At 41.1% G+C, this 25092-nt stretch overlaps 1 protein-coding gene across 2 annotated transcripts in view; it reads left to right on the forward strand.

The window, feature by feature from the left end:
- The first annotated feature begins 280 nt into the window (after positions 1 to 280).
- Positions 281 to 25092, forward strand: part of SMOC2 (SPARC related modular calcium binding 2) — a 149140-nt gene continuing 124328 nt past the window's right edge. For both annotated transcript variants that reach the window (XM_074864808.1, XM_074864809.1), the window contains exon 1: positions 281 to 568. In XM_074864808.1, coding sequence (XP_074720909.1) covers positions 494 to 568 — 75 coding nt within the window. In that variant the 5' untranslated portion in view covers positions 281 to 493. The remainder of the gene's footprint in view (positions 569 to 25092) is intronic.

Genomic DNA, 25092 nt, shown 5'->3' on the forward strand with positions numbered 1-25092 from the left:
CGGAGGGTCCTCCCTTCTCGTCCCAAACTTTTTCTCCCGCTTCCCCCCGCCCCGGGGGAGACGAGGCTGGAGGGGAAAGAAAGCGACCCCCAAGGCTAGGCAGCAGCCCGTCCGAGGCGGAGGGAGGGGCGGCCCCCCGGGGGAGGCGGCGGGGTCCGGCGGACCCCCCCCGGCAGTGCTTGCGCGGCGGGAGGGCGCTGGGAGAAGACAGGAGAGGAGACGCTGTGGAGCATCTCCGAGCCGGGGCTGACGCTCCGGGAGGAGGGAGGGACGCGGAGCGAGGGAGAAACTGCTGCCTCTCTGCTATACTCCCGTCCCCAGATTTCAAGGAGTGGGGTGGGGAGAAAGTAAGCAGAGGACCTAAGCTGGGACCTCCCAGCGGGAGCGATTGAAAAGGAGCCAAAGCAGGCGTCGGAGGGGGGAGCGACATCCCAAGGAGAGTCCCCCTCCTCCGCTTCCCGGAGCCGCTGCGTGCCCGCCGCCGCCGCTCAGGATGTGGGTGCCGCTGCTGCTGCTGCTGCCGGAGCTGCTCCCCGCCGTGCCGGCCCAGAAGCTCTCCGCCCTGACGGTAAGGCCGCCCCGCTGCCGGGCGATGGGCGCCGGGGGCCCGGCGGGTCGCTCCCCCGGGGCGCACCTGAGCGGGCTGACGCGGGCCCCCCGGGCGGGCTGCGGGCGGGGGGCTGCTCCCCGCCGCGGGCGGAGGGAGGATGGAGCCCCGGGCCGGGGTGCGGAGCCTTCCCGCGGCTGTTCGGCGGCGCGGGGCGCTGGGAGCCGCCGGCACCGCCGCCCCGTCGCGTTTCTCCGGGGGAGAGCACGGCCCGTGGCAGCGAAGTGGCAGTTTACTGCGGGTCTCCGCAGAGCTTCGAGCCAGCGCTAACGTCCGCGTTAATGCTTTCATTTTCCCCAAGAGGAATAATGCTGCAGTGAGGTCTGCTTTTGGTCCGTCTTGGGCTGACCGATTTTACTTTAATTATAAAGCGACGTGAAACAAGCCTCTTTGGGCTATTCCAGGCTCCAGGATGCTAAACGTGGAACTGTGCTGCGTAGGGATGGGTGAGCCAATTCATTAGGCTTGCTAAATAAGCCATAACCACTTCTCTAGCCAAGACCTGAGGTTTGCAGCTAATAGCTCAGTTCAGTCGTCTTGTACAGCTTGCAGTGTTTGCAAAGCTATAATTAATGCAATCTGTAGAAATAAAAACATTTTCCTTAAATGTGTTTTTAAACAAGTGCTTGAGTAAACATAACGGGCAGCGAGTACCCCTTTCAAGCTGTTTTTAAGTGTTTTGGTGAGGGCTGTGCCCTTTAGAGTTTATTATGCTAAACTTACAGGCAGTTGCAAAGTGAAATAGACCCTATTTTTGTCTCAGTCTTTCAGAAATTTTCTGTAAAATACTGAGTTGGTTTTTTTCCTTCCTTTTTATTTATTTTTTTCTTATTTTATTTTTGACTAAGGGGGGATAGGGACAGCTCAAGGAGAAACGGCAGTGGGGGATGGCTGAGCTGTTCATACCTGAAATTCTTCAGAAGAAGTTTTGCTTTCTTGTCTAGTGGTTTTTTTTTTTTTTTTTTTTTTTTTTTTCTGAAATGATTTGTAGATTAGAAGCTGCTAATTGAAAACCTTAAAGGAATGAGTTTGATCCATGAATTTTATAATTTGTGGCATTTGAAAGTGTGGGGCAAATAGAGTCAAGTAATTTTCATCTTTTACTTTTTAAGAACCCCAACTGAAGCACCCTTAGACTGTCATGTGATATATACTGTTATAGTTAACAGGTTAACATTACAATTTAATTCCAAGTTCACTTTCAGAAATGTGTAAACAGAATTTAGAAGAGATTACGTGTTATATTATTTCTTCTGTATGCTAAAAAGTTCTAAATATTGTTATGGAAGTAAACTGGAAATGCTACCAAAACTTAATTTGTCCAAATGTAAAATAAGAGTGTTTGTGACTGTTACATCATCTTTAAATGATACATGATTCCAGTGATGCCAAAGCCTTTTAACAGATGTATATAAATCACTGCTGAACATAACTGTCATTCAGTGAGTGGTTGCCTGCCTCATGAAAGGGAAGAAAAATCTGGCCAAGGGCACTTGGGCAAACTCTTTAAAAATTAAATGTCATAGACTTGTGCAGATGTGTTTGACTACACTGTTAGCTGAGAGATGTCTAAAGTACCTCTGTTCCCTCTTCCACCAATCCAGAGTGTGTATTGTTTGTTTCTGTACCTTATAGTAGTGTGCATCTTTATGAACCATGACCAGAAAACTCTATCCTGGTGGAATCCCCACCCTCTGCTACCAAAAAGGTAATAGTTTTTGAGACTGTAAGCTTTTGGACTGAATTAAACTTGCATATTTCAGTAGGGGTAGCTAGCCTTGTTAGTAGAGGACTGTAAGTAGTGAGCCCATGGTAGTTTTTCTGTTGAGTGTGCTCTTCTTAGAGAGATGGCCAGACCATATGAATACTAGGCTACATTAGAAATCCTTCCATGAAGTGGGCAATGAACACACACACACACACACACACGCGCGCGCGCGCGCGCGCTTTACATCTTCCCACAAGACTAAACTATGAATGAGGCAGGTTTATTTCTACTATTTGTGTACTTCCCTATTTAAACAACAACAACACAAAAGCAATGCTATTACAGCAACAAATACCACAGCACTAAATAATTCTTTACTCCTATAGTCATTTTGCTTATAGCTCACCGACTGTATAATCCCTTCCCGCATGTACCTTTCTCAAATATTGATGAATAGTATCTGCATAGTTATAAGGAAAACCAAACCCAGGCTTTGTAGAAAGACCAAGAAAATGTATGACTTTTTTCACCTGCTGTGCCAGTGTGTGATGACAGAGAACTACAATTCTTTTCTACACATGAGATGAAGATTTTATTTTTATTTGTGGTTGAAAGAAAAACAAAGGAAGACTGATATTTTCATAAATAACCAGACGCCACGGGGACAGCATGTTTCACTGCGGACCTGAGTTTCATTAAAACTGCAGGATGATGATGGGCAGGGTGTGAACACCCCTGATGGTATCAAACTGTCATGGGTATATGTAGCTTGCCAGGTGGTGGTAATATCAGGGGCACAGTCTCCTTAACCACAGTGGTAAATCTGCCATAAGATGAACCTTATAATGACATGATAGTAAAATTAAAGTTCCCTCTATCAAAAGCAAGTCTAAAGTTAAGGTCATTTTCCAAAAGGCAACTACATGGATCAGAGGTTTTTAACTTATCTGGGTGTTAAACTGTTCTGGGTTCTAAGCGACAAACTGAATGATGGCCAGGCAGCAAGGAGAGTAGCACCGTCTGTCTTTATGTTTTTCATCTGTCTAAACAGTTTTCTGGACTGTTTTAGCTTTATGTCCTCGCTAGCTCCAGAAGCAGAGCAAGTATTACTTTCAGGGATGACTTTCAGTAGTTTACAGAGCTGCATCCCCATTTAATTAGGAATAATATTTTTGCATTTCCCTTGGGCAGAAATACCGACAACAACCACTCACATTCAAGTGACTATGTGATTTTCAGATATTGGAAGCTGTGCATAGTCCAGTAGCAAGAAATTACAGTTTTCACACAAATAACACCCCCAAGAGATTTCTGATTGCCTGACAGTCTTAGGTGACTGCAGGTCTGCAGGGACTGATGAGCATATGACTTCCTATAACCTTGATAATAGCAATCAGGACAATTTCTGGCAGGCAGGTGCATCAGAGTAGTCAGCAGGTAGCTGCGATGCATCAGGCAGCCTAGAGTCCGGTCTGCTGGTCCCCATGGCTGTATCTAAAGTGAGTGTACGAGTATTGTAAAGTGTCACCCTGCCCAAACTGTGAAATCATTTGAACTCCTGTCTGTGTGCCAGGGTAGAGGAGGAACATGAGCGGTGGGCTGATGCACACCTGAATCTTTACTGAGGAGCCAGAATGTGCACCAGGGTTCAAGAGTTTCAAAGTTCTTGTGGGGTCACTGGGTTAGAGATAGCCCAAAGCTACTCTGAGTTTGTACCAATCTTGGCTTCTTGTCATCAAAAAATACACTTTGCTAAAGTTGCTCCTAGACTCTTGTCTCCTGAGTAGGAGCATGTTGCAATAATAGACAAAGTGAGAGGAAACATAATATTCCAGTTCTGAATTGCTAACTGAGCCACAGGGATGCATGGGGGAGGAAAGCATTATTTAGTATTATATTTATTGTTATTTCAAATAAACAAATATTGGCAACAGAACAATGGTTTTCATTCTGGGAAGATAGGCTGAGAGCTGTCTCATAAGAAACCGTGACATCTGGAAGGACTGTAGGCAATTTGGCTGCTCCTGGTTTTTCCTCCCCTTGGTCAAATACCAAAGTAAAACATTCTAACATTCCAGAGAATATCTTAAGTAGCCTTGTCCTTTTACCTTGTTTATGGAAAGGCAGGTAATAGTCTGCAGTTCTTGTAACACATTGTTGGAACGTTTTTTCAATGTGTTTTTATTCTGCTCTGTGAGATGCACCCATTCTTTCTGGATGTATGAAACTGATGAGAGCTGAGCTGTATTGGCATATTGTATTAGGGGAATAGTCATACCTTGAGGATATAGGTACTTTTGTTTTGAAACACGATGTTTTGAAGAAAGCTAATTTTGTTCTTCGAATAAGTGAGCTTATGATCACTTCACTTGCCACCACGCTTACTCTGGCACTGTTTATGCTGTATTTTTGGAACCATCAACTTAGCTTTTATCTCAGTTGCCGTGTTATGTGTGTGCATGTACTTGTACAAACAATAGGACACAAGTGTTTCTTATTTTAAAATCTTGATGACTTATAACATACCACAAACTATTTAATTTTATTCTTTCAAAGCCTTGCTGAACCATGTGTCCTTCTCAATACAATATTGACCTTAGAACTTACAAAGGAAGAAAGTTTGCTTGAAATCGCTTCTTGAAATGAACACCTCTGCCTGTTAAAAGTTCCTTTCGTCAGAGGCTGAATATTTCAGGGAACAATTGTTTTCTTTTTCTCCCTTGGCACATGCTTTGTGAGTATTCAATAGCATTTAATGCGCTGGATAGCTTCCACAACACTCACCAATATAAGATGGACCACTAAGGTAGTTCAGTAAAGGGAAGCTAAACACAATCAAAGCTTTCCAAGTTAAGGACCCATTTGGATGGCGTCTGCAAACCCAAACATTTGGAAAAGTTACTCTAATTGTGACTGAAAAACCAAGACCATAAATAAAACTGTAAGTGGCTCCAGATCCTAACAGCATTGTTACTGCAAATGGGCGTTGGTACAACCAAGGGTACATCAGCTCTGAAAATAAAACACTTTCAACAATGCTTCCTTGCAATAAATTCTCAAGACGCTTCTCACTAAAGAAGCAAAACCAAAACCTGTGAGAGTTATTATTAAAAGAGTCAGCAAAACTTTTGATCAGGGGTTAGAAGTAATTTTTCTGCATGCAGCCAACATAAACTCTACTTTATAATGGGAAAGATGTAATGGAGATGGCAGGTTGACTGCACACCCATAAGCTTTTAAAACTAGAAGTGAAGAGTACAAGTGAATGTGGGTGGGGTGGGAAGAGCAGGACAGAGGAAACAAAAAGAAGTCGATCATGCATATTTTGGCCAATTGTGATGCTTTCATCCATCCCCTATTGCCCACTGAATACCTCGAGGAACAGCCATGTGTATTCCTTGACAGCTGGCAAAACTCAAGGTTTGGTTCATTTTGAGAAGCCTCAAAAGGTTTAGCTGCTATCCAAAACGTATCTGAACCTTGTTGGTTTGGAAGTCGGGCTACGAATCTTTTCAAGATCTGGCTCACCCAGGACTTTGCTAGTGTTTCCATTTCTTCAGCCAGACCAGCCTCACCGCAGGCACAGCCATTTTCACGTATTTTGGTACTTCCTGTCAGGCCCGAGACCAGGAAGTGCCAAAGCGCCTGAAAATTAGAAACGGAGTAAGAAAGAGTTGAGATCAAAGACCTATTTTTGATTGTCAAATAAAGGTTTGGTTCAGGAGTGGCATTTTTTATCTGAACAAATTCATATGCTTTTGAGGAAGCTGCAGAGCGAATGGAGGTTACATTTTGCAAAGAACTCAGGGATTTCCAAACATTTTGTGTTTTCTTTAGGATCAAAGCCCAAATGCTTCTTAATTTTCTGGTTGATTCAATATTGTATTTTGAGGTAGATTTTTAAAAAGTTCAGATGAAAGATTCATGGTGAAGGTAATATCACAGTGAAAAGTTGGAATGCTTTCTTGCTTTCTTCAGAAATAATGTAATCAAAATAGTTTTTGACTGTGTGAATACTACCCTCCCCTTCTCTGCCCCTCTACTATCTGCTACAACAAAATTCTGGTGATGCCAATCATTTTGGTCTCAGTGGCCCCGTGTAGTCTCATGCGATATGCTGCTGTTGACATTGCTCTATCCACTTCTGGTTATTAATTGATAATCACTGCCTTCATACTTATCTACAGTGGTAGATAAAACACTTCCCAGTGCAACACTAGCTGTGACCCTGAGAAGAGGAAATACTTCAGGAAAAAACTTACAGTTTACAATATGCTGATGTCACACAGAATAATTTATGCCAAAGGAAAAGGAGGGATAACACAATGTAGCAAAAAATTGCCCATAAGCAAAGAAATGAGCAGAGAACAGCAGGTATAGCATAAATAACGGCATTTTTTCTGCATTTTTTGGATCTGCCTAGTTGTCCCATCTACACAGGGAATTAGTCTGAATTACAGCCATTGGTGTAGTGCAATGGTGTGCATGGGATACAAGGATACAAACTTTGGTTACAGGCAGGTGAAAACTACCCAGAAGCATATGGACTGGCATTTAGATTGGTGCAGTGACACTTAGTATCAGAGGGTTTCTTAACATTAGTTTTCCAAATTATGAATGGTCTTCAAACAGGCAAAGTTAAGGTAGTGTCACAACTTACCACAGAACCTGTGAAGTAAATTGGTGTGGAGTCTGTCCCCAGACTGAAGTTTTAGCCAGTTCTTGCAGAAGAAATTGCCTTGATGAGTTAGTAACTGCCCTTCAGTGATTTTTTTCCCCCTTTCTAATTTATTAGCTTTTAAAAAGGACTGCTAAGTATTTCATCAGCTGCTGAAAATCCAGGCTAATAGAGAATACATCCTAGAATTCTTGTTGGGACGGAAAGAGAAAACATTTCCTGAAGGTGATCCTTTCCAACTCTCTCCCTGGCTTGTTCAGTGTGCTGCTAGAAAACTCGCTCAAGAATGTTTACCTCACACCTATCCCAAACCTAGCTTTTTTTCTTCATTTACTTTAGTCTGCTTGTCTGTCATCTGAGCCACTGAGTGAAGATTTTTTTTTCTTTTGTGTTACTTAAATTTGTTCTGAGGATGTCATAGTATACTTTCCTGTCTTGTAAGTGTTAGTTTTTAAACTGTATACAAATTAGCTGTCATACATAAGCTATAAATCTTTGACTCACTGTCCTAGAGCACCTAAAGAGTACTTACATGAAAATGAAGAAAAATTCCATTGCTCTGGAATGCTCTTTCTTTATTTATGCCATGGCTGGGTGCTGTATTTTACAGATTTTTAGGATACAAATGCTGCCATAAAGTGCTCACAGTCTTTTGTTCAGGCTAGATTTACCATATTTACCAATTTATCAACATTCTGACCTTTGTTCAGTATTAAAGCAGGATCCTGTCAGTGAATAAGCAGTGTAAATGCTCAGGAGAGGTCTGTACATTTTTTAAAATGAAAGTAATGTCAGATAAAGAATCATTTAAATGGTAATCAGGGTGTACTCACTACAATCCATGTACAGAGAAGACCTGAAGATTGCAGACATGCATGGATGTCAGGGAGGGAAGGCAATGACTCAGTTTCATTATCTTTCTCTTGCTCTTATCTGGAGTAAAGCGGAGGAGTTGTGGAGTTTAGTCTGAGTAAAAGTCTGCCATTGAGTCTCATTACTACTTTGAAGGAGGGGGAGAAGGGAGGGTGACATTTTGGTGGACACACAAACTATTTAACCATGTTTTAACCATAACATGACTCTGTGAACAGAAATGCTGTTAAACCAGACCGTGTCCTAAAGTATCATAGAGCACCAAGGGTGTGATCTGCCTGGGATCTAGATCATGAAATCTAGAGAACTGATTCCCAAGCATTTTTGTTTGCTAGGTGCTGCTCTTTACAGTGGCATCTTTCTCCTAATGGTAGAGCTTAGAGTCTGGGACCCTTTTTTTGAGAATACAAGGTGGAAATATGGCATTGGCAGCATATCAGAAAGGCAGTGATACTAAAACGTGAAAATCTCTTCTCAGTGAGGCTGATAATGTGTGTCCCATGATGGCTGCAGTGTGCTTGCCTTCATCCTGACTTTCTATAGACAACCAAACACACTGGATTCCTATTTGGGACTGTGAGGGGAACCTAATGGTCTTAAAAGGAGAGTTATTATCAGAGGCAGATATTGTAAGGACATGTTGAGCATGGCTTCCGAACTGGCTCTGGTTCAGTAGCCCCAGTTAATGTATTTGTCCTCATGTTCATCTGCATAGGTGAAGAATTATTTAATGCATTTAATTACAGTATTTTAATCAGTTCTTGTTCACTTCAGCATCCACATTGATGCCATTTAGTGCAGCCAAAGGGCTGCTGGTGAAGCTGACCCAGGCTCTGTAAGGTTATATTTGTCAAGTACTGTGGTCACTGTGTGCCACCTTTTTATGCCAATAGTGCTGTATAGCACTGCTCAAGGCCAGAGAGTATCCAACATGGGGACTGATGTGCCTGTTAGAGTGAAAAATCACTGTAGCAAATGTAACTTTTTAAAGTAAAAATTTTTATCAGATAAATGAAGTCAAATAAATGAAACCTGGTCCCAGGTATGCTACGTTGTAGTGGAGGATAGTGTGTATTCTAAAGATACCTTTGTCCCCACAAGTGGGTACAGAAATTAAAAAGACTGGAAACAAAGAAACTAAAGAAGGCTTTGACTTGACCATACATTGATTTGTTTAGTAAGTTATCTCTGGTCTGTAGGATGGCTTACTTTTGGGAGGCAGCCATCAAAGACTTCAGAGACAAAAAGCAGAGAGGGAAGTCTATACAGGTCTTCCTCTATTTCTCCTCCTGTCCATTCCGTTGCAAATACAGCTCGGTGGCATCACTTGTGCAGCATCCTCGGGGGCAGGGAGGTCACCTGGCTGCTTCTGTGACACTTTAGGGATCCACCACGGGAGGGAGTGCAAGAGCAGCACGGCCTGCTCTGTCCCCTGTGGAAGGGCTGAAAGTAGGAGAATCCCTTGTTTCTCTACCCCGCCGTGCAAGTCTGGAGGAGAGGAGGGGAAAAACTGAGGACCTTCATTTTTCAGAACTTGCCACGCAGTCGCCCATCAGATAGGACCTCAAATGGGAAAAATCTCAAATGGAAAAAAAATCTCAACAGAAACTGTTGAAAGGTAGAATAGTTTTGTAAAAAGAAAGTGTCTTTAATGACATGGCTTGCCCTGACATTCATTAACTGTTTGCAGTCGTGAGAGCTCAGAGCAGGCTGGTGTGGACAAGATGGAAAATATGGCCTAACATATGAGCTGCTCTTTACTCTGGGACACTAGGAGGGGTTCAGCCTGCAGAAAGTGTATGGCCTGTTCATTTTGTTGCATGTATCCATACTGTTTCATTTTGCAGCATTTATTACATGAATTCTGGTGGGCAAGACAAAACAAAGTGGACAACTTACTTTCCACAATGTATTTAATGGGATTATGTTTCAGACTGCAACCTCTTGGGAAGGCAGTTTTCAAGCGTGTCAGATTTTTGATGGATTTCTGCCTAAGTGGATTTAGTTGCAAATCTGAACTTTGAACAGGAGGTTTTATCTTTCCATCTTGTTTCCTCCTTGAAAGGTTCCATAAATTACATTTCTGAGAGAAAGGGAAAGATTTTTTGAAAGAACTGTTCATTTGGTAAATTGCTCTTCTGTTTAAGTTTCCCCTTTCCAGGTGCTGAATGACTCCCAGAGCAAAAGTTCTGTCATTGCTTGGTGATGGACTTCCATTAGTTTGCAATAAAATTACAAGGCAATATTCATGCACTGATAAATGATTTCTTTCTGAAGGAAAAGTGGAAAAAAGCAGAGCTCAGATATCTATTTGTCTGCACCTAGTGCAGTAATTTTCTTCAGTGCGAAAAGGGTATATAGTGCTGCTCTTCTTAAGCATCAGTGTTTAAGTTCATTAGATGCAAGACCAGGAGAGATGCAAGACAATGAGACAGTCAGAGTATTTCCTACTAGATGGCAAAGCCAGATCTGACACCAAGATGAAATGGCTGATAGTGATTCATTTATGCATCTGGGTGACTTGTGACAAACCCACAGAAGCACAGTAGACACAGCACTGCTGATCTGATAGAGTAACTGGTAAGGTAACCACAGATTCACAATACATGTAGTATTGAGGTAAAACCAAGGAAAAGAGCTAGCAGAAACCCTGCTGGTAGGAGCAAGCCGAGAGGAGCTCGAAGGTGACATCCTTTGTGACTCATAGTTTTGACTGAACTGTCTCTGGCCTCTGCAGGTTTTGCTCCAACCTTCTTCTTCCCCACACAGTTGATCTCTCTGTAGTACATCTTCTTCCCCAGTGTTTATATGCCTTGCTTTATAGACTTTAAGCTCTTTGGGTTCGTACCATGTTTTGGGCAAAAGGGTCTCATTCTTGATTGGCCCTCTTGGTCTACCATCATTATCAAGTTCAATAATAAATAAATCTTGAATGACACCTGCTTACAGATGAGGCTGAATGCAAATAATGGTATACTAATAGTGGAGTTAATCAGGCAGTTGTGGACACTGTCTTGTTCTTTACATCCTCTGCATAGTATCCAAGCTGGCTACTTTGTATAGACTTTCCTGGGTTTTTCTTTCTTTTTTTTTTTTTTTTTTTTTTTTTTTTTTTTTAACCTAGTCTACCTTTGTAAAGAATTGGAGCAATTGGAGCACTACAGGAAGAGATGAGCAAAAGGGTCTATTCCCTGGTCTTGTCCTGCTGCTGGCCAAAGGGTTCTGCATAGTGCAGAGGGCCAGTGTCATCTGCTTGGTATTTCCTGACTTGTGAGAGCTTAGTGTTTCAACCTTATCATTGCCCTAAAGCTGGGGTTCTCAGACTGTGGTATGTGTTTCCTTTCAAAAGGAAACTTTCTCCCCTAAAGAAAAAAAAGCCCTGAACCAATGCAGCCTGGTCTTTCCTGCAAAGAATAAAGGGATGCCTCTTGGATGTCTCTTCCTATTTTTTCATGTAGCTCAGCATGGAGCTAGAAGCTTCTCTAACCACTGCCCTTCCCTACCTTTTCTTGAGGGAGAAAAGAAGATGGGGCTGCATGTAAGACACTTCCATCCTGTGGATGCAGGCCAAAGAGCTGAGAGCTGTTCTTGCTGCTACATTCACCACCTCTTGAATGTACTCTCTTTTTCTATAGCAGCAACACCAAGAACCCTCTGTGAAACCTGGTTCAAAGACTCTCTTGACAACCTCAAAGAGGTGTCAAGCATTATCAAGGAGCACAGATCTTCTCCTATAGTCTACCTGGGGCTTCAAAATGTTATCCATCAGCTGTAATAAATTACCTAGATTGCTATCTCTATTGCTATTTTAAGACTACCCATGTCAGTCATATATGTGTATGCAGGGGTGGACTATATACATTCTCATGCAATACTTTTCTTCCTCTTGTTTTCCAATGATGACTGGAAAACCCTCATAAAAGCCTAAATTTCCCTTGGGGTTAATAACCAGAATTTTAGACTTTTTTTCCCGAAGTTTATTCAATTTGATCTGACCACTTTGATCTGAAATTTTTTTGTTTGTGTGTGTTTTTTAAGAAAGGGGATGATTATTGGAGTTTAGTGTTAGTTTTCATTAGGTTGGTTGTTAGGTTTTGACTGTGTTGGAAATGCTGCAGGGCAGTTGTGTTTGGTAGTTAATAAATTTGTGTTATCTAAAGACTGAAAAGAACACCATCTCCCTTCAAATCTCAGATCACATCCACTTCAGGAACTGCTTCAGGCAATAGCTGGTTTTATTTTAGTAGTTCTCTTGACTATCATCCTAGATGATGAGAGAATAGAGAGAGCTTTTACTGCTTGAATTGCTTATTATGACAGGAACAATCAAAAAGGTACACAGTTTCGCTCCTTGACACAAAAGTAAATTATTTCTTTAAAACTGCTATCTTGAGTCTTCTCCGCGCACCTGGGGGTGAAGAAACTCTGAAGTGAGATTCATTTTACAACCATGTCAGGAAATCACACTCATTTAACACAAGTAAAAAAGAACCAGAAGTGTTCAATGAAATTAGGTGGTTACAAATAAGACTAATCACATGTAAAAACTCTCTATTTCCACCTGACAGCAGTTAAAGTAGTGTCAGAGATGCAATGAAATTCCCTCGAGGGATCTTCATATAAATGAGTTAAACATTAGAAAGAGTGTGCATGATGGATGGAAAAGCTTAAGAGAAATGACAAGTCTATCAAAACTGAAGGGGGTCACAGTTCATACTCTACAGCTATTTTGTGGTATGCAGGATGTCTCTCAGGAAGAACCCCGCAGCTATCTGCTGTCAGCAGCAGCAAAACAGGTGTGCGTGTGTCTGAGAGAGGCAGAAATAGATGCTTTCTATTTCCCATACCTGGTGTTTCTAGTTTGAATACAGGTCAACACCTTTTAAAACTTTGTGATTATTTTTTTAACATTTCTGGTTTTGCTAGAACACTACTGTTTAGTGAAGTGACATTTAGAATTTATTAACAAAGTATAATCGGAGTTGATTACTTAATTTCGTATCAGTTCTTTGTGACTGTAAAATGGCCTAAGGGTTGCATATGTCATATGCACACATTCTGTGTCCTGCATTGTTTAAAAAGTGGTGGGATGTGTGCCAGGTGTCTGCAAGGCAGTTCAAAAAGTGGAGAAGTGTGGGTGAGGGGAAGTGAAACAGTTTTCCCCCCTAGCACACTGTTTTGAGAGATCAGAAATTATTCTGCCTGCCATGCCGCAGTCCTTCCTGATAAAGAAGGGAATCACAACTGCAGCTTCTGGCTTGGCCCCCTGGAATATCAGTTTGCTTTTGTACAATCTCATGTGACTTGGAGAGCAGAAATGCCTGGATCAGGCACTCAACAGAATTAAGTTTGGAGGTCTCTGATCATGTCATGCATGTCAAGGATAGAGGAGCTGCAGGTGCAGCTGTACATGGGTGTCACAGGGTTTGTAACATGGCAATTAAAATATTCCACACTCTTTATAATGGGTGCCGTCCAGCCTTCTTCACTACATCCTCCTGAGTCCAGTGAGAGTTTGAGCAAGGCAAAGTTGGATGTGTGAGTGTCCTTTAGACTGTGGAAACTTTATTTGCTCTCCTGAAAGGAATGAAGGAGCATAAACTTGACTATGGGTCTCCCCTATAAGGGCAGGAGTGTGTGGAGGAGCTTGGAGATGATTGAAGTACCTGAAACTGATACTGTCAATGAGCATGTTTGGATATGAAGCCTCAGAGATGTGATAAAATCTCTGTTGGTCTGTAGTTGTGTGGGTAGTGGGACTGTTCACACACCTGCCCCTCAAATAAAACAGAAACATGTCAGTTTTTTGTACATACAGGTAGAAGGGTACCATTGGGCATATACTGTACAGAGGAATGACACAAAATCACCTCTCCCCGCTCTCTGTTGCTACCGAGTGGTATTTGCTTTCTTGAGTCAATCTTGTAATGGTATTTGTGCTTCTTACATGTTGTTGGCAAATACATGTGACTACAGAACTTAAAGTTCCGCTGAAATAGACACTAATTTGTGAAATAAAACTTGTTAAAATCCTGTCTACCTTTCACTCTGCAGACCAAATACAGTCACTTTCTTGATAGAAGATTGATAAGTTGGAACTAAATCCCACATCCATCAAAAACATTACAAGACTGCTGGTCCAGGTGTTTTTTTGTTTTGTTTTGTTTTGGTTTTTGTTTTTGTTTTTTGTTGTTGTTTTTTTGTTTTGTTTTTTTTTGTGAAAATCATGGTTTTGATCTTGGCAGCACGGGGGGAATCTCTTCTGAGACACAGCCGTTATTAAATGACATGCTGTATGAAGGCTCCAGCAACTGTTCTGGAAGCCAAAGATTGGCTGAAAGATACCTGAAAGTGGTAGAGGCACTAGTTCAGGTGAAATAGAAGTGAACAGAACCTGGAAAAGACAGTGATCAAGGTCAACAGAACGGGGTCAATCATGTGAAAAATGTGGGAAGAAATAAGCTCGAGTCTCAGTATTTTCTCTTTTTCTTTTTTTTTTTTTCCAAAATAAAACTGGCTATAAATAAAATGCTCGTTTTTATAAAGTTCTTTTTTTAGAAGCAAACTATAAGGCAATCTCTAAAGGTTTCATATTGCATCAAAGTCAAATCAATTATCTGCACATACAACTGTTAAATTAGAGATAAGGCCATGTAAGGTCATCGTTCATCAACACAATCATTAAGAAAAGCTCATGGAACTGGGAGTGCTAAGATGCCTGTTATTCATTCTGACAGCATTATATAGTCAAGCCCATTCAGTGTGCCTTTCCCAATACACTTTGTTTTCCAAGCCCACACCTCTCCATTGGTACTGCTGTCCCCCCATGGCCTGGAATTGTGCCCAAACTTGATCACAATACATAAGGTGAGGTTCCTGCTACTTACCTGCTGCTACCTTAGCTGAGAATCTGCCTTGTTGTCCAGAAGTGGTTGCGCATTGTGTTAAAACTCATATGTAGATTGCATATGAAAGCATGCAAAGTGGGAGCTTGTACTTTCAACAGCCAGCCTCTGTCTTAGTAACTGTATGATGCATTAAACTAGTTAATGCTGTGATTTCAGTTAATGTGGCCAGTACTCTGTCATGTCCATTGACTTGAAGCTGTGAATGGTCTATGAAATAAAGGATTGGTCTTTCAGTGTATGGGTCACGTGCATTGTTGTTGCAGCACATTGATCAAGGTTTTAAGCTTTTTCTAGCCCAGAGATCTTTGCTGCTCGCTGTTTCGCTTTATCAAACAGCTGTTGACTATATGCTGCCTCTCAGATATACTTTTTTCTCCATCACGCTTTTCATGTCAAAGGTGAACACAATTGCACTATTGCTATTTCATTTTCCAAATTGCATTAGGATCTGTGCCATGGGAATCCATTTAACTGTTATGGTGTTGTTCAAATACACTGTAACTTGAATCGAACATTTGGCAGACTTAGCCTGATGGACTGTGAATCCAGATGTTATCCTTCTTCTGCTCATCACCTAATAAAATACATACCCAGTACTTTGTTACCCTAGGGATAATTTATCAGTGGCACTCAGCTTCATTATGGACACTTCCCTTACCCTCTGGAGGGTGGCGGATCTGTCTGTTAGAGAAGCGCAGTTCCACTGTACATAGTAGGTCATTTGGACATTTGTCTGTGGACCCCTTCTTCCTAGAAAGTGTGTATTAGGACTTCAGAGCTAGTCCTGAAGCTCTGGTAATAGCCAAATTGGTGACAGTGTGCCTACAATGCCTCTCAGAACCAGAGGAGACAGATTTGGTTCAAAAAAACTTGGGCAAATATTTCTGCTTTATTTCTAGATGAGTGGTAAATCACTGCTGCATTTCTGATTGATGGCTGAGTCTAAGAACAAGCTCACACGTGAGGCACAGTTACAGTTGACCAGTTGTTCCTGTTTATTTACCATCGTCTCTGTAAAGCCTAGTTCTTTAGGAGCCAGTGGAAACGTGAGTTGATGAAAAGGATGGTTCCCTCACCTACATTTGTGAAAGGCCAAAAAAGATATCGGCCATAAGATGAGTTGAAAAGATAGAGAAGAGTCACATATATCTAAAGACAGGGGTACATATATATTCGAAAGATCAAAAAAGAAAAGCACAAGAGAAGAATGTTTTAATCAATATCATATACAAGATAGCCATCTAGCTCCAGGCAGTCTAGAAAAAATGCTTCCCTCTTGCCGAAGTCTTGCACATGCATGTACTGACTCCTTGTTTGTTTTTGTTTTTTTTTTTTTTTAAACTGATTTCCTTCTTTTACACATAGATGGCTTTTCATTATCTAAGATTTAAAAATAATTGTTATCAATAACAAAACAAGTGAAACATCTGCTAGCCAATCTGATTAGCTGAATGGCTAAATGTTTTCTTTCATGATAAGAATTATGTAAGCAAAGCTACAAGTGATTAAAACTGATATTGGCATAAAAAGGGAAGGAAGGGGGAAATTCAGGCAAATCTTTTATAAGTTGTTTTAAAGGGCAATTTGCCTATGAAATGTTGCATTTTTAAAGAGAACATTTCTTAAAAAACAGCTCTTCTGCTTGAAAGTTTTCTATAAACTTTGTGGATTTTATTGAAATTCTGGGTTTATAGTGCTGATGTTCTTAAAGAGATGGAGAAGTAGTCGTTATATTGTACGGTAGAAATGTGTAGTAATGCAAAGGAGTTTTGTTTCCTAAAATTGCTGGCAGAAGGTAAAAGTGCAGGAAATCTAGCATTTTTTAAGTAGAAGGGGTTTTTAATTGTAAGGAACTTCAAACAGGTGTAGTATTTAATGTGTAGTGTAACATGGATGCAGCTACAGGTTACTATAGTTATGTGTGTGATTTTGTAGTGTATCAGTAACAGGATATCAGCTAAACAGGAGCTAATACAGTTTTAAACGTTTCATGAACTGAGTCCACTTCTGTGAACCTTTTCTAACCTGAAAGGTGTTCTGCAAAATTTGCAAACCATTCAACTTCTCTGGCTTAGCTCCTTGATATCGATCATGCCATCTTATTTCAGTGTTGAAGACAATATAGCAGTACGCAGTGCTGCCTTTTTTTGCAATTACCCTTTCTCCTTTTGAGAGTTTCTTTATCATTTTTAATATGAGAATATACATTTCTGAGAAAAGATTTGGCACATATGAAAGACGTGGCTCATTTAAAAACTAGTTTATCAAGCCCTCTGTTCATAAATCCGTAACTTCAATACAGAGTGGCAAAAGTGTCCAAGGATTTTGCAGATTTTACAGAATATTTTTCAGCCTTGAAATAGCCTATAAAACCAGACTCTATTCATGAAACATTGGAAGGCGTGATAAATACTGTTTAATTATTGTGTCAATACAGGAAAACCTCTCAGGTACATCTGAAGTATGGGCAAAATTGACACTTGAATTTTGAATCATTATTTAGCATCACAAGAGACCGTGATAAGACAGTTCAAGTTGGTGATTGTTACTTTTGCTAACTTTGTTTCTGACCAGGCATACCAAAATATTCACAGACAGCTTAAGATTTGCCCCTGCAGAAACAAGGAAAAAAAAAGTAATAACCTTATATAACTAATCAAAGACAAACTCTTATAAAATGAAAGCATTTATTTTATTTTCATTCACTGTGAGTTTCATACTCACAGTCTTCTTTGCATGGCAGATAAGATCATCTGCAGAGGTTTAAAAATGTGGTTTGGGGATGTCTCCAAAGATCGATTCTTTAAACCTGCCTTTGAAAAATCCCAAGCTATTTCATTTACGTTTTTTTGAAGATACCTTTGGTGTTATGTAGAAAATTACTTTTCAAGTTGCTTGACTCATTGGGTAATCACAGTTTCTTTACATTTATATTACTTGCATGATCTTAGTGTCACCGTGACCTTCCCCATATCAAAATCTTTAGTGTCGAAATAGTCCAATCTTGCAACTGTCTTCTCTAATTACCAAATTAGGGATGTCAAAACATCCCTATAACCTAGTCTAAATACAGTTGAATCCAATGAATTAGCACATGTAAGGCTTTTTTCTCGTATTATTCAATTAAAAATGAATTCCTCTTCCTCAGTCCAAAGCAAATCATTACACATCCCTCTCAGGGGACCAATTCCTTTCTACTTGAACCACTACAACTGCCAAGACCCTCTTAGTATGGTGAAAAATGTATATAAAAGGCAAGCAGTCTACATTAGAGTGTCAGGCGCTGTGAGGACCAGGGAGTGGGAGAAGAAGGGGCTCCCCATGGGCAGCCAGAGCCGGTCCCACTCCTCCAGCCAGGAGCAGGGCAGCCGTGGGGGCCTGGGGCAGCCCCAACCTGGGGCACTGGGCACCTCCCTGGGGATGGGCTGATGTCAAGGTGGAAAGTCACCTATAGTTTGAGGTCTGCATCTGGATGATCAGAGCCCGTGGTGAAGCTGCAATGTGACAGGAGCAGTGGATCAGGCAGAGCCCAAGCAGCAAGCATTTAGCTGAAAAGCAGCTCCCACTGACAGGGACAAGCCCCAGGTGGGTTGTCCCCTCTCCAGCACTGCCTGGGAGCTTCTCCCCAGGGACAACAGGGGAAAGGGGCTGCCCACAGTTGTGCAGGCTCTCCGTTGACTCTGAGTCCAGACAGCCAAACCTTTATGAAGGGCATGCTCTCAGGAGCTGTACATGGAGATCCAACATCATGTTTAAGTGCTACAATACAGAATGCACCCTAAAAAATAGCTGTATAATCTGCAAAGTAATTCTTCCAAGGAAAAATCCTATCAAACAGATTTTTGATTTAGGAAAGGTGACAGAAACAAATTTAAAGCAAGCAAAGGCCAAGCTGTTTCAAGTTTTACAGGACAGAAACTGTTGGTTAGTAGCAGTGTAAGAACCCCAGTAAACCACCTCTGCATTCTCATTGGCATTGTGTAGCACTGTACTTTGTATAATACAGATTTTATAGCTTTAAATTGCTATAAAATACAAGGCAGTAGAGAAAATAAACCTCTGATTTGATCACATATGTTATTCTGAAGTTGCTTTCATTCACGAGTGAAGACTTTTCCCTTGCAGAAGGAGAATTGCAAACAAGAAGCTAGCACAACACTGAACCTGAGGATCTGATCATCCCCTAAGTCATGAAAACAGAGACCAGACTGAAGGAAAAATGTAGAAAAATGCAACCATCTGTATAGAGTACTGTCTCAGAGAGACTGTTGAAGCAGTGTGAGTCCAGCAGTCTTACAGCTAATAACCCAGTATGTCTAGGGAGCACTAGTCTTTATAGGTTCCCACATCATGTTGAATATTTTTTGCAAGACAACATTTACGAGACTGTTGACCACTCATGTTAATATGTCTGACATGATAGCCAGCATGCAGATATAAGTTCCCCCATCCACAATCTCCTTGGGTGTGAGCTGGCGCAAGCTATAACAGGAAATTACTAAATTGCTTTCCACATTGCTTTCCCTGCTTTCTACGCCATATAAACTGAGAAGTGCAAGTAAACCTTGTGGAAGCATGGGTAGGATGCCGGAGACAGAAGCTGCAGAGGGGACATGTCCAAGTCTGTCTACGTGCATGCCTGTGTACATGTGTACAGGTGAAGGATGCAGGACAGGTGCTCTGTAATTGTTTTTCCACTGCACAGCTAAGTATTGTGCAAACACTTCTGAGTTGTATGAGACCACATAGCTCAGCATAACTGTGTGACCATGGCACAGTGCCTAAGTTGCTATGGCTTTCAGAGCCATGCAACACTGAGTAAACATACTCACCTACATCAACACTAATGTGGCAATACAGTTCTCCACCAGGCAGTGCAGGGATGCCATAGATGGCTATGCTTGTGATCATCAGATACAGTTTTCAGTGTTTTCAAATTTCAGAAGACTAAACTGAATAAGCAAGTTGCAGGTATCTAACAGACATGTGACTTGCCTTCAAATGTTCAGCCCAGAAATGCCTTAGTGAAATCAGTTTCTATCATCTTGCAAGGTCTGGTCAGAAATAGCTGTGGGACCACAAGAACTGATCTCATGTCGATGAAAGATCAAATTTCATGCCTTGTATTTGCAGTTAGGAAACAAAAGGTGCTTGCCAGCATCAGCTTTTCTGACACAGCAACAAAACTCTGAAAGACACTTTCTCCTCCCTGAAGAAAGAAAAAAAGAAACAAGTATCCATTCCTCATTTCTTGCTCTAACAGAGCATATTTTTACTTTTGCATTCTTACTTCACCATATCAGTATTTTTTTTCTGGATTTTAGGAGAAACCTTTGCATTAAAAGCATTTGCAAAGTAATTTGTGTTATTGGCATATCTGGCCATAAGGGTGGACACTAAATCAAACTCAGTCTCAAGATTTGTGGGAGATTTTCCATTCATAGTTAATCTCTGATCAACTTGAATGAATAAAATGATAGGAAGAAATCTTACAGTTGTCTTGGAAATTTTCATTGCTGATTTTTTTTGGGTGCAGAAGGCTTGTTTGACCTCCTTTTATGTCTTTCTTAGGGATAGGCATTAACTCATGAAATGAATAAAGGTTTTATACAGGAACTACTTGTTAAGAATATAATTGGGGACAAAATTGCATCAGTGAGTCCTGTCTGCCTTCACAATAAATGTATTAACCTTGAATGATCCATCCAGTTCCTCATTGAGATTCTCTTTAAGTAACGCAGATTTTGTCACCTCATTGCAATAGCCTTTTTAACATAACGTAGTTAGAGTTATACCTTTTTATCAATACACACTTTTGTGTAGAAGATCAAATGGAGTAACGATATGGATTTAGTGGGGGAATGAAGGAAGAAAACCTATTTCCCAGGTGCACCAGTTCCATTTCATGGAGATCTGCTGCAGCTGTGCAACTCACTAACCTTCTCCCTGGCTGTTTCATAGCTGGTGGTGCCAGGGAGCCTCATATATCAGCCTGTAAGGGATCTGAGCTGTTGCTAGAGCTGTGGTGTAAGAAAGGGGATAGTCTATCAATGCATGTTTGCCTAAATACTGTATGGGGTATTGGCTGTCAGCTGTGGTTTTGCACAGTGCTGCTGATGACAGAATAGACTGGGATTTCTCAGGTAGGCTTTCAATGGGTTATTTCTCCATGACTGGCAGCTTATATCTGGGAACAGCTTCTTTTGGTGCTAACGTCAGTGGGTAGTGCCTGTTACCTAAATAAAAGGCAATATTTGATATGTTCTGGTTGAACTAATTGTTCAGGCTAGAAACAGTCTAGTGGAGAGACCATACTCAATGAATGCTGTTCTTAAGGTGGTAGCTCTTCTCAAGATGACTTTAAAATAATTCTTTGTCTACTAGGAAAGGAGCATATGCCCTCCCTCTGCTCTTCAGAGCTGGAAGCAACCTGGATACTGCAGTTCTGAATAGGAGTAGTCTCCTGTTCCTCCTGTACTTTGTATGCCTTCTATAGCTGCTGCCTATGATCTGTTGTACAGCACTAGCAGACTAATTCAGGAAACAGTTTAACTCATTGGCTCAAGGGAATTCGGAGGTTCAGGAAAGCATAATATTTCTATCTTGCAGAAGCCTTGAAAATATAGATTGATATCCTGTCTGAGAATTAAACTCTTTCTTCTCATGATGCCATCAGCGTCTTTCAGGCCCTTTAGAGTGCAGCAGTCTCCCCAGGGAGAATGTCAGTTTTGGTGGCCTTAGTCCCTTCTTTGCTGCCTTTATTGTACAAGCATTGAGTAGCTATTTGAGCATGTGGCTACACCCTGAGCCCTTCTTGCTTTGTGCTATCTAAAGGGAAGGCATCACATGCAGTGAGGTTTCAAAGGGGGGCAGCTTCCTCTGCAGAACCATTGTAGCCACCTCCATGCCCTGTCCTGTTCACATCTACATCTTCAGGGCAAAGATCTCTGTGTATGTGTCTGAGGTAAACCTTTCTCAAGTGTGAGGCTGTGAACTCCTGTGAAACTCCTGGAAGTGCTATTGTGAGGTGGTTTGTGTACCCCTGTATGGCAGCAGCAGTGTCAAGGATGCTGTTCAGCTATGTTGGTTGGTCTAGTTTAGCTTGGTGGAGGGAGCTGTTGAAATCCTGCTTATGGGATGTGGAGGAGACGTGAATTAGTTGGAAAGAAGAGCTGAGAAACATCCTGACCTCTCGGGGACTTCCAAGCTAAGTGCCTCTGTCAAGCTGTTTTGGCCTAGAGGCAGCAGAAGCCTGGGGCTATCTGGCAGGAACAACTGAGAATTTCTCCACCTCTTCGTCCAGAGGAAATTGAAATTCTTCAATCTCTCCTTTTTGCTTTAGATAATCTGAGGATAAAGCTCTACTGGCCATGTAGTCCTCCCTCAGGGGGAACAATGGGATGGAGTAGAGGATTTGTTAGGTAGGTAATTGTGTCACTCAATTTGAGCAACCACCAGGAAAATCTTATATTGTGGTGAGGTGAAAAAAACCATGGAGTTGAACTTTAGGATGAACTTGATGCCAGCTCGCATGCCATAACGTCATCTTGGCATTCAGAGCTTCATGGTTGCTCTCAGAAGATGGAATTTTCCTACACTAGCACTGTGTGGGATTTGTTCCACAACTTCATGGTTGGAGGACTAAATGTCACCCCCCTTTCTGGGGATGGTGGGAAGGGGAGCATGTGAAGAATGTTGAAAAGATGTTCCCTAAACCACATAATAGAAACAATGGAAAAAGGAAGAGTTACAGCTCAAGCTATTATATCCCCTGTGTATGTTTCTGAGTTCACCCAAAATTGCTGTGGACACAGTGCCAATATTCTTAGCTTAAGCTACTGCTGTGAATGTAAGTTACATAGTCCTTGTTGAACACTGGGGCATCCTGTATCAGTAAATTTGCAGCACATCTCCCAAAACGGAACTCTGGAGAATTCTGCTGAATGCCAGCCCCCCTACACCCATCAAGCCCTCCACATTTTATTTTACTCCTGTGATAAAAGCTGCTGTATATGTACATTAGATAACATGAGGAAAATTATTCTGTTATAGCAGTGAATCTTTATTCAAATAGAAGTGGTTGCACAGCTGCAACTTGGAAGACTTTGACCTATAGTATTTACAGATGGGATCACAGTGGTGGCTTAGTGACATCTGCTATTTATTTTGTATTCTGTGAGATGCTGCTGTGTTTAGTGATGATAGGCAGCATTCCTCAGTGAGTCTTGATGTGCCTGTATTATTTAGCTAGTAGCCAAACTGTTCAGCTACAAAGATGAAACTAAAATAATTAAAACACCCTAGAAGATCCTATATTGAATAGGGACTTTCACCATAGGAAAAAATGTACAATATTCTAAGGTGTCTGCAGATGAGGCATGCACCTTTCTTGAAAGGAAAAGGCAGATAACACTTTCTGTTATTCTGTCTGTGCTCATTTTAGGATTGGGAGAATAAAGCCTACTGAAGGCTGTATTACAAATGGGTCCTTGTAAAAGTTCATCAGCCTCTTCAGTTTTCTTGTCTGTTAATAACAGAGGAGATCCACATCCAACCGGCTCTTGAAAGCATGAAGGTCTTACCTATTTGAGAAAAAAGGCACTATTGTTAGCAGAAATTTACTGACTCCTGTAAACTGGATTGAGTTCACCAGTTCAGAAAAACACTTAGATTGTGACCATGGAGCTTTTCTATTAATAGAATCTAAAAAGGGTAAAGCAGAGGATAAAGTACTAAATTGTTTCTTAGTCTCTTAGGCTGCTAGAAAAATTCCTGAAGCTGAGCATTTTCAGCACAAATTCTATTACCTGCACTAAACCACACCAACCGAAATGCCATAATACAGTTTAAGTAATTTACAGCTTTTCTGGGCAGGCTTACAGTTCATAAAAATCCCAGGTGATGCTTGGCTCTTAGAAATACAACTTGCAAAGTAAAGGCAAAGAGGATTTTATTATGACTTATTAGAAGAGCAACCGAAAGTAGATGGGGGTGCCTTTCTGTGCTGAATCTACAGTTCAGAGAAAGTTTAAATCTCAAAGTGAAATGATGCATAATTCATTGTGTTCAGGTCTGGTTTTCTGCAGGTGCAGTGTGTGTTGCTAACACTTTTCCCTATTAAATATAACAAGTAGCTGTTGGTTGGGCCAAAAAACCTTGGACATTGTTCTCACCTGGAAACTTTCAACTCCTGGTCTTAGAATGAAATGTTCTTGAGTTATCAGTGCTGAAAAACGATGTTTATTTATTTATTTTTTTAATCCCCATTAATGTGTCCCATGAACATACTGATCAATCTAGCTAATGATTTACACTTTAGGGAGTCAAATGAGTTTAAAACACAAGCTGCAAATCTCTTAACTGTATCCAGTAGGTATATTTCCATTGAGACAATAGCACAGTGTAAGGAAGATTGTCAACTTACCAGAGGAAAATAACCCCCTGGACCTGAGCATTTTAAGTACTGCTGATCTGAATTACATAACATGCAAGAAAAAGCAATAACTGCATATGCTGATGTGGTTTACAATGGCTTGGTACAGAATCCGAAAAACAGAATTAAAAGAAAAACTGAAATTCATCAGTTATTGGGAAAAATATTTTCCAAATGTATTAAATTCTTTAACTTGGATAAATTATCTTCTCTAATGACAAATAGCCAAAAAGATCACTGATGTTTAGATGAAGATGGATCTTCCGAGTCTAAGAGGTAGCTGCAGTGTATAAAACTCTTCCCTATGCAGGGTAACACAAGATGGAGTATTCCACTTCACAGTTGTGTTTTTGCAGATGACACACTGACAGTTTTGGAAAAAATGTGTTTTGTGCCCATCAGTTACAGGCATAGCTGGGACTCCAGTTCCCTGATCCCCTGAGCCACAATAAAAGAACATAGAAATTTTTGTTCAGCCAGTTACTGTTAGCATGTGAATTCATCACTGTAGCTTTATTCGCACAAAAGCAGTTAAGAGTCTCCTGTTTGTGCCAGATTGAAGAATCACTGCAGACATGCTTGGGCTTTCATAACGAATGCTTATCACCATTAAATGTAGAAAGAAAATTCCAAGCAGCCAGAGGTCAGAAAAATCAAAATCAACTACTTCCAGAAGCCTGTATTTTATCTGTGTGTATTCTCTTAAGATACAGCTGGGCTGACAAAGGGTCACCTGGTCTTGGAAACAGTTGACATTTTCCCACTTATTTCAGTATTAACTTGAAGTTTTTAATCAAGCTCTAAGTGTTACTTGCAGCTATGAATCAAATATAGGTGAATTTTCCCACTCCTTCCTAATGGAAGCAAAATTGCTTCCTACTTTCT

This window comes from Strix uralensis, chromosome 3 (genome assembly GCF_047716275.1).
Source record: "Strix uralensis isolate ZFMK-TIS-50842 chromosome 3, bStrUra1, whole genome shotgun sequence".
Taxonomy (NCBI): domain Eukaryota; kingdom Metazoa; phylum Chordata; class Aves; order Strigiformes; family Strigidae; genus Strix; species Strix uralensis.